Source organism: Gobius niger (assembly GCF_951799975.1).
Source record: "Gobius niger genome assembly, chromosome: 13".
Classification (NCBI taxonomy): domain Eukaryota; kingdom Metazoa; phylum Chordata; class Actinopteri; order Gobiiformes; family Gobiidae; genus Gobius; species Gobius niger.
In genome coordinates, this window is record NC_136864.1 from 26171695 (window position 1) to 26186755 (window position 15061).

Genomic DNA, 15061 nt, shown 5'->3' on the forward strand with positions numbered 1-15061 from the left:
TACATATTGTTTTCCTACAGAAACCTCAGAGAATAACATTAAAAAGTAAGAAAATAATGATTCAATTAATTGAACATAATGGCATTATTATTATTATTATTATTCAGTGTTGGATGAACGTGGATATATTATGTACTCCACCACTGTTCCCTCGATGACCAGATCTCGAATGGCGGCCAAACTGTCCAGTGGCTGCTCTGAGTTAAATTCTTTCTGCATTTCTATTGCCTGAGAGCTGCCAAGTACCTCCTTGTCACCACCTGCGTTACTATCGGCAACTTCTGCATTTTCTAACTGCACTTTTTTACTATTTTCCATTTTTTCTTCCTCTACGATTCCTCTTTCGCTCACCTTTTGCTCTGTGTTTAAAATGACAGTGCCATCTTCTGGTAGAACCTCCTTTCGACTCTCGAATTGCCAGTTTTCCATAACCGGCCCCTTTAAGTAGATTGCTTTATCTGTCGACTGGTGCAGTACATTTTCTGTAGCATCACAGACGATGGCTTCACTCAATGCCTCAAGGCTGATTTTCATCGGATATTCTACTCGTGAGGTTGGCGACTCTGAGGAGGGCATAGATTGACAGACATTGGAATCTTCCGGTAACTTTTCCAAATCTTGAACCTCGGGATTGGTTGTCGTTTCAGGTGAACTGTTTTGAGGAGCCTCTTCCAAAGCATCTTCGAAACTTGTTAAAGATTCGAGGACTTCCAGTGGATCGGAATCCGAAATTTCCTCCCAGATTTTGACCGATTCCGAGTCTGACGATTCGTACTGCAGCAGGTCCATGACGGGCTGGGACTGAATCTGGCGCGTGTCGGCCGTGGAACTGTCATTGATGTCCTGGGTCACCACAATCACAGGTGCAGCAAGTTCTTTCACTCGGTTGACCGTCACGCTCGATTTGTTGGCTTCACGGATAGGACCGTTGTCTTTGGCTGAATCGGAATCTTGAACCGGGACAGTTGAAGGAATATCCCGCAGTGGGAGGGCTGGACTGTTTGGCGTGGATGGCGCTGGGGTCTGCCCCAAAAGGCTGTACTGACTCAGGGCCAAATCGGATGTGTCCAGTAACAACTTGCTGCTAGTTTTGGACGTCGCTTCTTGGAGAACTGCAAAGACAATTGTATTTATTCACAAATATCGGCTTTTACAATATATTGATGGACGTTTTATTCAACTAGGGAAAGTACAGGTATAGGGCCTTTAGTGTCAAAACTTTAGGACTGTTCAGAAAAAAAACACCTTGCTTTAGTACAGGGGTGCCCAAACTTTTTGTCTCTGGGGGCCAAAATGAAAAAGCGTCTGTGGGTCGCGGGCCAAACAAGGCGATGTTAGCGTGAAACACATATAACTGCAAATAATACTAGTTACAGCTCCGTCCTGGGCTGCCCCCTGGACTCTGTGGAGGAGGTGAGGGACAGGAGGGTGTTAGCCAAGCTCACCTCCATCATGGACAACACCTCCCACCCACTGCACGGGACTGTAGAAGAGCTGAGCAGCTCTCTCAGTGGCAGACTGAGACACCCTCAGTGCAGGACGGAGCGCTACCGCAAAGCCTTCATCCCCACTGCTGTCAGACTGTACGATAAGACTGTGAAGTAACGCCGACTGTAACAAGTGAATTTCTCCTTTGTGAGATCAATAAAGGTTTATCTTATCTTATCTCATCTTATTTTCTTTTTTTGGTATACATTTGCATTTAATTCTATCTATGCAAAAAGCATGCTACAAAAGTCTAGTTTTAGCAGAACAAAATCAATTATTGTAGCAATATAGTGCAAAATGTAAACAACACCACCTGTAACCTGCACTACCTACAGTGACTTTGCCTCATTCATTTCTTTAAGTCAAAGAAAATGCCATATTAGACCAATTTGAAAGTGTCAGTTCAGCATAAATTCTTTTATAAGTCATATATGTCAATGACCTTTGCAATAAAATTTGGAAAAACGGCAAAGTTGATGCTACGACACTCTATGCCAGAGAAATACCAAGACACCAGAACAGTGTTTCCTTAACTTTGCGAAAGGAGTGAAACAGCGCCCCCAATTTGTCACTGGTGGCCAAAAGGTGTACTGCATCCATATTTGCCATTGAGAATGAATGGGAGAGAGTTAGTATTAACCAGGTGCGACGCAAAAGTAGGTCACTCTCTGGCGGGCCCCACTTTGGGCACCCTTGCTTTAGTATATGTCAGCAAAAAGATATGCAAATCTCTGTCAGATGCTGCGAACTTGCGATGTATTGTGGCTTCTTACGATACGGATATTGTGCCATAAAATGTACAACCCAACAATAAACAGCACCAATGTACCTTTTTGGATCTCGTTGTTGAGGATGCCCCTGAGCACGTCCTCGTACACGTTCTGAACCAGGATGAAGCTGCTGAAGTCTGAGAAGATGTACTGTTCGAACGGCTGCAGCTCCTGAGACAACAGAGCACACACTGTAGTATCACGCCACGACATCTCGGGCTGATCCGACTTTGTAAACATGGGTTCATCTAGCGGCTGTTGACTGACCGTTTTCCAGGTGCTGTCCACTCTCCTGGTCAGTGTGGGCAGAGCGATCTGCAGCAGAGCGTCCTCATACAGTCTCTTCTGAACCAGCCTGCTGTCATAGTCCAACTGCTGCTCAACACAGACGGTCAAGTTTAGCTGTCGGATGTCTGTACTGGAGAACATTTCACTCGACGAACAATAAAATACAAGAATTCATTTAGTCTGTTCGTTTTTTAGGTCAAATATACCCCTTTCTCATCACAAAACATGCCTGGAGCAGTGTTTTGACTCATGCATCTTTGAGTGATCGTTGAATCTTGCCCAAACCACGGTGGCTCCTCCAGTTCCTCCTGAGGTCCTACACGATCATTAGGAGCAAGTCTGGTATCATTGTGAGGCTTGTTTTTTTAGTTGTTAATTACAGGACATGGCCATAGAAATACGTTGGAATGAATTCTGGCAGCCATCTTGTGCCTGGTTCTTCTGACCCAGTGCAATGCAGTCAAATGGGAAAAAAACACTTATTTCCTTTCATTTTGATTCAGTTTTCATCTCTTTTTAGTTATTCGTGACTCTTTGATAATTGACTGATCTTATGTCATGTCTGTCTAGAAAATATCATTTTGCAGTTTTTCAAATGTTATTTCAATCGCATAGGAAAACACTTCCAATCATTCAGCTCTATTTATATTATATCTAACATTTGTTTCATACTTTAAAACAGTATTTCTGTACTTTTTAACACTGCATGACCAACATTTATTGAACATGGGACAGTGATACAGTGAATGCTGCTAACCAAGGGAATGAATGGAGAAAACAATGCTAATACGGCTAAACAACACGACGAAAAAGGATACCTAGACTTAGAAGTAATAAACCAATCACAAACAGTGAGTGTATCTCACATTCTACCATTGAATCAATGACAATGTAGTTCCTGGTTTTGCATTGGTGCTACAGAGGTGTTAACCTTAAGGCTAAAAGCTAACATTAATTCAACGCCGCTAACATTTGGTGAAATAGCAAAACCATCCAAATTTTAGGCTTGATGTTTATTTAATTTTTCTTCCATTTTATTAAGTTTTTTGTCTTTAATTTACATTAATGTGGACAGAAATAACTGGAGATGCCTATCCTGCTTTTTTGCTACTGATACCGATGGGGTTTGAGTGTCTGCCGATATCCGATATTTATCGATGCCAAGAGACTTTCTTAAAAGTGTCATTCTCTGAGTGAAAATTTGTATTGACTCATCTCCATGGCAAGATCAATAAAGTCATTTTTTATTGTCATGTTACAGATCAATGATCAATTATTTCTATGGATAAACTCTTGAAACATTTAACAAGGATCACTGGACTTTTTTACACTAAATATCCTTGGGTATATGACAGGCTTTAGGCTACACTAATATAAACAACACACATGAAGTGATCTGATCATTACAAATATGTTAAATCAGTAAAATACAGCTGTGGCTATTTTATTTTATTAGGCCATTTCTAGCATAGTTTCTGAGCCAGCCTTGATTAGTTTTCGTTAGCATTAGCATGCTCCCGCTAGCTTTAGCATGCTTTTGCTAACCGCAGAATTTTGCACGGCGATCAAAAATACATCTGCAAAGGTTAAAGCCTAATTTAATTCTATGGTTAAAACTAACTCAGCGGTTGAATTCTCCAGGTTTTTAGTTTTACAATGAGAGCCAAAACTGGTATCGGATATTTGTAGCCGATACCTAATTTCCTATTTTTTCCAGTATCGGCTCCGATATCTGATACCGCAGGGGGGCTATAAATATTCAGTATACTGATTGTGTCACTATTTAACATACAGCTGACTCATTTTTAACTGCAGTTGCATTGTCCTGGCACATTAGCAGCACGTGTGAACACAATGAGAAAGAGATGCTTTAAAAATAAAAAAAAATAGATGTTTTTCATTGTCTACTCAAATGGTGAAACACAACAAAATAACCGTATTCAGACACTTGAATCGCTTAAAATCATTGCCAACCCTTTTAGTCAGTACAATGTACAATGCGCCTCCTTTAGCCAACATTAAACCTCTGAATCTCTTCTAAATAATGATGAGGTTGGGAAAAAAAAACAAAAACTAAAAAAAACAGTGAATTCATTCTACAACCTACATTCTCATATTCAGAGGCCCCAAAATGTCTTGAGGCCACAGTTGAGTAGAAGAAATAAAAGGCATCATCTAACAGTAATGTTGCGTAGTCTGGAAAACCATTTGGAAAAATCATTTATGTATTAAGCAATCGGTTCCTTCCTCTGATGTGGTAAACCGTCTAGACTACTAGATTTGCGTTTTTTTACCTTGAGGACTCTCTCTTTGGCCCGGTTGGTCTTCACGCTGTACTGGTCTGGCAGCAGTCTGGCCGAGGTGCGCAGGAACAGCTCGAACGTGTAGACGGCGCTGTCCAGAAGCTGGAACACATGATGACTTTTACACACCCGCACACCCACACACAGACAGATGGAGCCTCGCTGTTTCCGCCCCGGTCCTAAAGCTGTCGTCGGCGGACCGTTACCTTCTCCATGTCCAGATGTGCAGAGTGGACCAAGCGCTCGGTCCGGCTCAGCCCAAAGCGCTCCCGAAGATTGGACAAGTCCCCTTTTAGCTTCTCCACCCGCTGGTAGCATTTCTCCAGGCCTGTTTTAGTCAGGGAGGAGACCTGAAACGGCAAGACAAAGCACATTACATTCTAATACTCCTTTGGACACAGAAAGTTCTGTTCAATTAAAACTAAATTAAGTCACAAAAGCCTCAAGAAAACTTCTGATGCTGGTTCTTTGATTGTGTTCATTGGATAATAACTTCTGCAAAGGTCCTCATGAGGTGCCTCTGCTCATTTTGGGACAAATACGTCACTTCTTATTAGTAGGACTGTCACAATAATTACTATATTGACTTATTGTTCGATAAATAACAGTTAAACTATACATTTTGGGCTCAATATTTATTGTCTGTACATTTATTTGCATTTTTCCCTATTTTTTTCTTTGTACAACTTGATTTCTTACTGAAGCAAATTGTGTTTCATTGTTTTTCATGTTTTTTGGAGTTTGTGTGATATTTTAGGATTCGGATTATTAGGATGATGCACTTTTAGAGCAAAGGTTTACTGCCATATCTATACTTTGGAGTTGACAGTATCTCGTACCTTTAGATTCAATAATGTCATTTATCTCAATATATCTAACTGGCCTACTTATCAGCACAAATCAGGACTTGACTGGAAACATATACTGGGATTATGGAGGAAGGAGTGAACTCATTCTGCGTTCTGATTGGATTATCATCTTGCATCGATAAATTAATGGTGTAAATTGCTGTTGTTTTAACGTCTTAACCCCCACCTGAGCCGAGCACATTTTCTCAAGTTTGGCTTTACCCAAATCTAAAAGCTCCTTGGAAAAAAAAGCGGTAGACTAGAAATATTTAGCCATTTTTAGCCATTTGTGAAACATTTTCATTTTTATTTGTACTGGTTATAATTACTTTATTATTGTAATAACAATAATGTATATTTCTTTACCTTCTTTACCACTGGGATGCAGTTCTTACTCTGTGTGCTTGATGAAACCTCTTTTCTCAGCACATGGCACATTGAAGACTACAATTATTTGATCACTAAAATAGTTGAGGATTATTTCCATAATTGATTTGCTGTGTCAGCCCTACACCATTGGTATAAAAACGTATCTTAAGAGTCTTACACTGGTTTGTAGCCCACAGTATTGTATTGTCTGCAATCTGCTCCGTCACCACTAGATGTCCACAGCTCCTTCATCCTTTTGCTGTGTTTCTTTAGACTAACAAATGAGATGTGTCCGTACCTTCTTGGTGACCTCGCTGCCTCCTCCTTTCTCCGCCAGAGCCGAGTCGATCTGAGCCTGTAGAGTCTGCCTCATCTCCTGGAGGGCCGGGCCCATGTTTTCTATCAGAGCGTCCAGCACGGAGGGCAAGTACGGAGAAATGCACTCACTGAGTGCCCTCTCTGCCTCCGCGCTCACACAGCCTGAAAGCACACTAATATTAGGCTGATTACCTGAAGAACGGGGTTGTGCATTAAAGCCACACTGCGCAACGTTTCACCCAATTAATATAATAGAATTAGATACAAACAGTAGAGTAGCCAAAATTGTTATTCAAGTAAGCGTAATGTGATAATGTTACTCAACAAGCTGACGTAAAAAGTAGCCATCCAAATAATTACTGGAAAATTTGACTCTTTTTTTGGGGGGGAAATGTCGTTGGATAGAAAAAACATAAAATAATGATTTATTTTGACAAAACATTGCAAAAGTAGCATTATCAGTGGGCTTGCTTGTTTATCTATCAGTGTTTTACAACCGTTTAGTTGCTCTTGTGACATTTGGTATGTTTTTCCAGAGAGATTAATAATCTCTCTGTGTGGCCCCTCCCCTCACTGCTGAGCTCAGGGATCAAGGAACAGAAACTGCTCTCCTCTCGCACTTGACTTGGCAATAACTAAGTTAGACATAATCGGACTTTGTAAGATCAACATGAAAGAGAGTGAGTATTTTATGTAGAGTATAACAAGGCCCGGTAAGTATTAGGGGCTGAGAAATGTAGTGAAATGATGACGTTTTAGCTGATGTTTATATGTGAGTGATATGGGAACAGCTTTATAATACAGCAGAATTATTTTGGACTTGTGCGCCCCCTGTACCTCGGATCTTGTCGAGCAGAAAAGTGTGCGAGCCAGTGATCTGGTCCAGGTTGGCCCGGATCAGGCCCTGATTGGCTGAGGCGGAGCCCTGACACTCCTCTCTTAAAGCTGCCAGGCCGGGCTTCAGCTGCTCCAGCACCAGGGTATGGGCTGCATGCACCGTCTAAGGAGACAAATGTCAAACTGATCAGTAACTCACTATTGTGCTGATGCTACAACCAAAAATAGTGCACCCCATGCTGATAACAGAGCTGATAAAAAAAAATGAAAATCTACCTGAACAGTTACTGACATCACTTAAATGCAGGAAGCCTGCTCTGGAGAACGTTTGTGGACGTTACTTACAGCTGCTGAGCTACAGGTCGTACGAACCTCTCCAAGAGAACCAAAACTTAGAACCAAACTCAAAACTTCTTGCTCTGGAGACAACATGGAGCAGCGCAGGAGGAAGAGGAAGGAGGAGGTGGAGCTGACCAGTGCAGGACACCACTCTCTGACACATGGACACCAGGAGGCGGTGCACCGTTTCAGAGGATCACAGGAGCCGGGTGCTATGGTTTTACTTACCTCCAAAAACATGCTGGTCAGGTTGACCCACAGTGACGCCGCGCTCAGTCGCAGCGGCTCAGGACTAACACCTGAACACTACTTCGTTGTACTGTTGTATAATGACAAATAAAGCACTTACTAACTACTCAGAGAGGGTTCATGGATTTGAGCTGCAGGTGTTTATTGGGTTGAGGCTAAATGCTAACCGCGGTAGAATGCTAACGTCTTGAGTAGCTTAAACACAGACTCAGACTGAGGCTTTGTTGACAAGACGAACTGTAAAATTCACAGAGAAACGTTTTCGGTCACCTCTTCGATGTGTTCATGTAGTCTGAGGAGTGGAAACAGATCTTAAGTAAATCCTGCGTCTTTGCCTTATAAACATAACCACATGCTGTTTTGGTCACATAAACGTGCGTCTTTTTACTGTTATCTTCTTGAGCAATGATCACGAGTACATACAAAATACTACTGTCAATCAATTGTCCTTCATTTTAATCCTGAGATATTGTTACATGTTGTAACAAGGCAAGGCAACTTTATTTATACAGTGCATTTCGTACACAAGGCAACTCAATGCGCCAGTTGACACTGCTGGAAGTGACTTGTAACTGAAACCACAAAAAATAGCATATATTCTCAGGTTGTGTCTTTGAAACTCAGTGACCACAAACAACCGTGTTCTGGCATCCTGCTTTTAGAGAATCAGATGCACCACAGGAAATATTCTACCGATAGCTGCTGCCGACATGAAGTCAGCTCAGTTGAACACCCTACAAAAGTGCATGCACTGTCAGTCAGTACTCCAGCAACATGTCACGCTTCCTTAGTTTGAATTTCTATAAGCAAAACTCCAGCAGAGAGGGCGAGTGTCCATCCACACGCACAGTGCAAAGTGAAATCATGTGGAGAAAGCTCAGACAAAGAATGTAAAATGGCTAAACTGCAACTCTAGCTTTGTTTCTGATGAATGAACATTAAAGAAGGGGGTATTATGCTTTTTTCAATCACACAGCACCAGTCTATATCACACTACAATGATGACAAACCTTCTGTTGGTCTGTAAATGCAGTAAATTAGAATAACTGCCTTGTATAAAACTGCTCTCTCAAAATGGCTGTAGTGAATGTCTTGAAATAGGCCTCTGTCTCTTTAAGAACCTCTGACCCTTTCCGACACGCCCCCTCCACACGCTGTCTGTGGCATCAGTGATGAGGGGGTTCTGCTGAGGAGCAGTGGTTGGTTACTCGGCTGGTGGCGAAAGCTCGGAGGCGTCTCCAGGAGGTGGGGGCGTTCCTAGGAGAACTCAGGCAAACCTATCCCTAAAATGGCCGCCATCAGAGTTTTTACAGATTACTCAAAAATACGTGAATGTGCCAAGGCAACACTTCAGGCATGTTTTTAATGAGGGAATGATGCATAATACCACCCCTTTAAGTCAGTTTGACATGATCTCTTAAATCTATGTCTTGTTTGAGCTGTGCTTGTCATTACTATATGAAGCATCTGTGCCACTCACCGCTAACCACAGTCGAATTCTCTCCATCCTCTTGCCTTTCACTTTGTTTTGCAGCTGACTCTGTAACCACGGCAACACTTCCTCCATCAGCTGAGCCGCCAACACCTGCGAATGCGCGGCAAAGGTCAGCGCTCACACACACACAACGGCAACTTTTATGATTTACGATAATACAAAAATACAGTAAAAAACGGACTTGTTCTTCAGAGCCCAGCAGCATTTCCCAGCATTCATAGCAGCCTTTGTCTCGCCTGTAAAGCCGCAGAGCGTGAACAAAGGCTTGGCTCTCATAGGAAGCCTCAGACCATGGATCTGCGGGGGGAAAAAATGATAGAAACACTGTCGTTTTTTGTTTTGGCAACAGCTTCAACACAGCAGCTCCATGTTTATCGTCTAATACAATGGTTACGTTATGTTTGTGTGTTGGAAAAAAAGGGCAACTATTGCTCCTGAGACATTTCACAACTTTTTGCAGAACTGAAAGTGCCAAACGGATCACATCACTACTCAGGCATAAAGAACAGACGGATGCCAAACCACCTAACGAATCAGTTTCTCTACAAACGAGAAGACAAAAAAAAAGTACTTTTAGAAAAATATCCTCACTGAGAATTGCAGTGACTACCATATGCTTTGGAGACATTGTTAGCTAAAGAGATGTGAACATTTGAGAAACTTACTTTTTAAGTATTTGTTTCATTGATATCTGCGTTCACACCTTTAGTATGATGCAACCATGCCAATAAACGCATTGTGCGGTAATCAGTGGATTATCGGTCCTAAGAAGTAGTTGCAGTGAAAAAATCTCATGTGTAGGTTGGCCTCGTGTGGCATGATGGTGATTTTCCTCAGAGAGTTTACATATCATCTGTTTATTGTCATAAACCATCTGCATGCCAACGGAAAGGAGTAGGTTTGGTGTCATTGTTGGTGCTTCTTGTGATTCATAATCTCTCTGTGTGGCCCCTCCCCTCACTGCTGAGCTCAGGGATCAAGGAACACAAACTGCTCTCCTCTCGCACTTGACTTGGCAATAACTAAGTTATGGAAAGAACCCAATTATTTTCTGAGTAACTAATTTTGAGTAAAACATCTGATGTAATTTTCCGCCAAACGCATAAAAGCAGTGGTTCTCCATAAATGGGCTGTGCCCCAAAATAACCCTTTAATGTGAAGATCAATCATCACGAAACAAAGAGTGATGTGATGGCCACAACTCCGGCACCTGCAGGGAGTCCTAAATGCTGCGTCCCGCCTGCTGACCGGCACAAGAAAATGGGAGCACATTACTCCCATTCTGTTCTCTCTATATTGGCTCCCAGTTCCCTTTCGGATCAACTTTTAAATTCTGCTGATTGTTTGTAAGTGTCTAACTTGCTGGCACCAAAGTATTTGTCAGAGCTGCTGCAGCTCTTCTACTGTCCTCCCAGAGCTCTGAGGTCTGCAGACCAGCTCCTCTGCTTTGGCCTTCAGTCAGGTGTAGACAGACAGAATGAACTGTTTTATTGTGTGTGCATATTGTACATATTGCTCTTGTACCTGTACAGCCCTTTGGTCAACTGAGGTTGTTTTTAAATGTGCTTTATAAATAAAATTGACATTGACAACTTGGTCATTTTGAAACATTGGTCCTCACGCAAACTCATGCTGCAGGTTCCAAATGACTGGAGGCACCTGACGTGAAAGTAGAGAAATGAATCTGTTGCTTTTCTGTTCCCTTCGGCCCTGCTATACGACCATATCAGTCCAGTGCTCCGGTCTCTGCACTGGCTTCCTGTCGTTCAGAGAACAGAATTTAAAATAATTCTGCTCATGTATAAGTCCCTTCATGGTCGGACACCAAAGTACATCTCTGATTTGCCATATGAACCACCTCAACCCCTCCCTGAAATCCTCAGGGAGGGGATACTCCTTTGGTGGTTCCCAGAGTCACCACCAAACACGGTGAGGCTGCGTTTCAGTGTTGTGGAACAGCCGCAGTGAGGACATGAGACAGGCGTCAGCCTGACTATGTTTAAGTCCAGGCTGAAAGGACACCTTTTTACTGCTGCCTATGGCAGATGATTGTATCTAAACCAATTTTATATATACAATATACATATATATTTTTTACTGTATTTTTTATGTAATTTTATTGTGTTTTTAATGCTTTCTATTGCATTTTTTATCGTGTCTGGTGTTGCTGTGAGGCACATTGAGTTGTGCGTGTACATGAAATGTGGCTTTCAAATAAACTTGCCTTGCCTGTATATGTTGTCTTCTAACTGGTTGACTCTTAGTAAGAATGAATTAGTCCAATGATTATTATAAATATTACATAAGTTTTAATGAATTCAGTATATGGCAAATGTGATGGATTGGTTTGACTGTCTCTATGGAAAACAACATAAACACAGAAATAGGAACAGAGTAACAAAAACTATTGAGGGGAAAGTGTGAGCTCATTGCTGCATAAATGTAGCAGCAGCACGTCGTTGGTGCGTGTGTGCGGTTACCCAGGTTGTGATGTCGGATGCAGCGCTTGAGGGCAGACAGGAAGTGATGTCGTTCGTCGTCATGTTGAAACAGGAAGCCGTAGAGGCCGGTGTGGGGCAGGTGTAAGTGCACGGCGGAGCCCTCAGGAGGTGACGCTGCAGGAGAAGAGTCCTCCTTCACTCCTAAAGATACAGGATAAATAACCAACGAGTTTAAACTAATACACTTGTCGGCTGTTTAGATCATTGAAATTGTTTGTAAGCTTTATTTCAACACAAACCATCGAGTATCCCAGAGCAGGATTGGGCCAGCACAGTGCGGGCTTCATCCTCAGAGGTCAGTGCAGCGCCCCCTACTGGCTGGAGGACACATTTGGCAGCAGTTCCACGAAGAAAAGTCTACAAAAACGACACAGAATATAATACAAAGCGCTTGCGGAGATGTTCAAAATCGCGGGAGCCTTTAATTCGGTCAGTTACATCATTGCTCTCGTGTATCTCCAGGTTGTGGTTTCGTTTGAGCACAACGTATTTCTCTTTGCCCTTCTTGCTCGGGTCGTCCCAAGTGGAGAACCTGGCTCTGCTTTCAAACACTACCTCTTCAGGATCGGACGTTGGCTATAAAGCACAAAGGGAGAAAAGTGGGAGAGATTTCATGGAATGTTTTGACATGACAAAAAACATTTGAAGCAACCACTCTAGTCGGTTCCTCAAATGTATATTAACAGTCTTTGTGGTGAGCAATATCATTTGGTGCTGCCGTTGTTGGATGATGTGACAGCTCATAATATTATACCCTCTGAGTCAGCAACAGTCCTCTTTCCTGTTTCTTGGGCTCCACCTCTTGCTGTAAATGCCTGAAGTACGCCGCTGGATACTGCTGCCGATAAAACGTGCTGAAACTCCGGAGAGAGCTGTCCACCAGCCCTGCAAAGCATATTATTTATACATATTTAGGCGTGTGATTTTGAAAAAAGGGTTGCCCAATGTTGTATCGGTGGGACCAAGGCCAAGAGATCGCACACACAAGTAGACATGATTATTTTCTCTGCTCTACACTGTTTTGGTCTATTGAAAATATGATCAATGTCCAAATCAATTAGAAATGTTAATCAATTTCCTGCAGTGGTGAATGAAAAGACTCGGGAGTTAAATGTTCAAAGCAAAAGTAGCCTATTACAATTCTAGCAAAATAAAAGTATAAAAGTAGGTGCTTTCAAAACAGAGGCTGAAGAAAAGTGGTGGACTAAGTGAGTGTGGCCTCCCTCATCGTGTTCAGCGTGGGCTAACTGAAGCTCATTCATGCTAGCAGTTTGACTGGGGTTTTGGAGCCAGGTCCTATGTTTAGAACGGTGGAGGAAAAAAACGGATTTGCAGATTTCCAAATCACAGAGGCACGCGATTTTGGCCCATGTAGCTGATGGCGGTCGCCCATAGGAGTGGATGAAGCGGCGAGAGACGGCGACGTGCGCTGCGCCATGTGCTTTAGTTTATTTCTCAGTCTAGTTAAGGTGCGCGGTAGATCGTGGATGTACAGTGAAAATATCAACGTTTATAATACGGTCACCGTGAAGGACTAGGCTATATTCTCTGTTAGCATTGAGTTAGCCGCCGTGCTAATCACTCACTTCAGAGTCCCTATTTGCTAAACATAATTCAGTATAAACTTTTTGTAAAATATATAAATGGCAAAGTGGAGTATTTTGAAGTATTTTTCATATGATTATAAAGGACCTAAAAGTAAATAATACTTTAAAGGATCTATATCGTGCAAAATCGACTTTTTGGAGCTTTTAGCCATGTTCATTATTTCTGTTGTAAGAAAGAAATGAAAAAAAAAAAGGAATTGCCCGAAGCACTTCCAGGTCAGCGCTGCCCCTGCGGACAAAACAAACGCACCCCCTGAGCGTCTGAACAGATGTCAAGTTTGCAGCTGTGAAGAAGAAGCTCTATCCTTCTACTACTCTGGACACGCCTGTTTTTTTTTCTTACGCTAATGTTAGGTAACATTAGCGTTAGGTAATGTTACCTAACATTAGGTAATGTTACCTAGCGTTAGGTAATGTTACCTAGCGACTTTATTCACCTGCCAAAGAAGAGGCCACTCGCCAGAAGTTGGAATTTCTTTCCAGGATTCAGCAACTATCAGCCAATAGTGTTTTGCTGTGACTGTCTCTTGAGGGATGTAAATATATATTTTTTTTAGCGAGGAGGTAATAATGACCAGCTTGTATTCAATAATGATTTAAAGAGAGGTAAAAAAGTCTATTGAAAGTCCATTACAGCAAGGAAATTCCGGAGCCGGCCCCCATTTCCTATTAGGCTTCAGCAGCTAATCGTGGTGCTACATCCATGTTTTTCACTGTCTATGTTTCAAATGTATCTACAGGTGCTCATCATATAACTAGAATATCATGAAAAAGTGAATTCACTTCTGTCATTCAACTTAAACTGTGAAACTAATATACGATAGACGCATTACATGTAAAGTGAGATATGTATAGCCTTTGTTTGTTATAATTTATGGCTCAGCTTGTAAAAACCCCAAATTAAAAATCTCAGAAAATGGACTGTAAGCCATAATCATCAAAATTATAACAAAGGCTTGACATATATCACTTTGCATATAATGAGTCTATATCATATAATAGTTTCAAGTTTTTAGTTGATTACAGAAATAAATGAACTTATTCATGATATTCCAAGAAGAAGATTGAAGATTTGTGCTTTTGTTACTATCAAATCGGGACTAATACTAGACTAAACAAATGTCAGCCACATTAACTTTATTTCTAACTTTAATATTAGAAATTCAGGTCAAAATGACTTTACTGCAGCTGTAGATTCATCGACTGTGCGCCACTGTGAAAATAAATGTGCATAAACCACAACTCAAAATACTTCCAATTCACAAATGTAGTAGGAAGTGGAGATAAGTGCTGTTTTAGTATGATAGTATGACAGTGGACGGGCAGGGCACATGCCATTAGGGTTGTTTACTCAAATCCCCTTCATCTCATACCGCAGTGGGTCCATTCTCAAACCGATCTGATGTTTAATGGTTGGAAATAGCAGTAATTACATTCCCACAGATTACAGAAAGGAAGTGTTCCAGCTGATAACACGTATAGGAATGTGGCATGCTCCCCGTACGTTCGGGAATGTCACAAGTGAGACGTTTATTCTATAGAAGTGTTTGCTACGATCTGGCACATGTCATACGAAGATAAAAGTGAAAGTAAAAAAAAATATGTTCACAGATCTCTCTGTAGTAACTGTAGTAACTGGGATTAATTTG

General features: G+C 41.7%; 1 protein-coding gene across 1 annotated transcript in view; it reads right to left on the bottom strand.

The window, feature by feature from the left end:
• LOC306972502 (protein Niban 1-like) overlaps positions 1-15061 on the bottom strand; it is an 18915-nt gene continuing 3854 nt past the window's right edge. Inside the window, exons 3-15 of the mRNA XM_079569152.1 lie at positions 12560-12690; positions 12244-12381; positions 12045-12162; positions 11785-11946; positions 9486-9601; positions 9290-9394; positions 7222-7384; positions 6365-6546; positions 5056-5199; positions 4841-4951; positions 2526-2633; positions 2318-2429; positions 1-1112 (exon numbers count right to left, since the gene is read on the bottom strand). Of these exons, the coding sequence (XP_079425278.1) occupies positions 100-1112; positions 2318-2429; positions 2526-2633; positions 4841-4951; positions 5056-5199; positions 6365-6546; positions 7222-7384; positions 9290-9394; positions 9486-9601; positions 11785-11946; positions 12045-12162; positions 12244-12381; positions 12560-12690 (2603 nt within the window). The 3' untranslated portion in view covers positions 1-99. The remainder of the gene's footprint in view (positions 1113-2317; positions 2430-2525; positions 2634-4840; positions 4952-5055; positions 5200-6364; positions 6547-7221; positions 7385-9289; positions 9395-9485; positions 9602-11784; positions 11947-12044; positions 12163-12243; positions 12382-12559; positions 12691-15061) is intronic.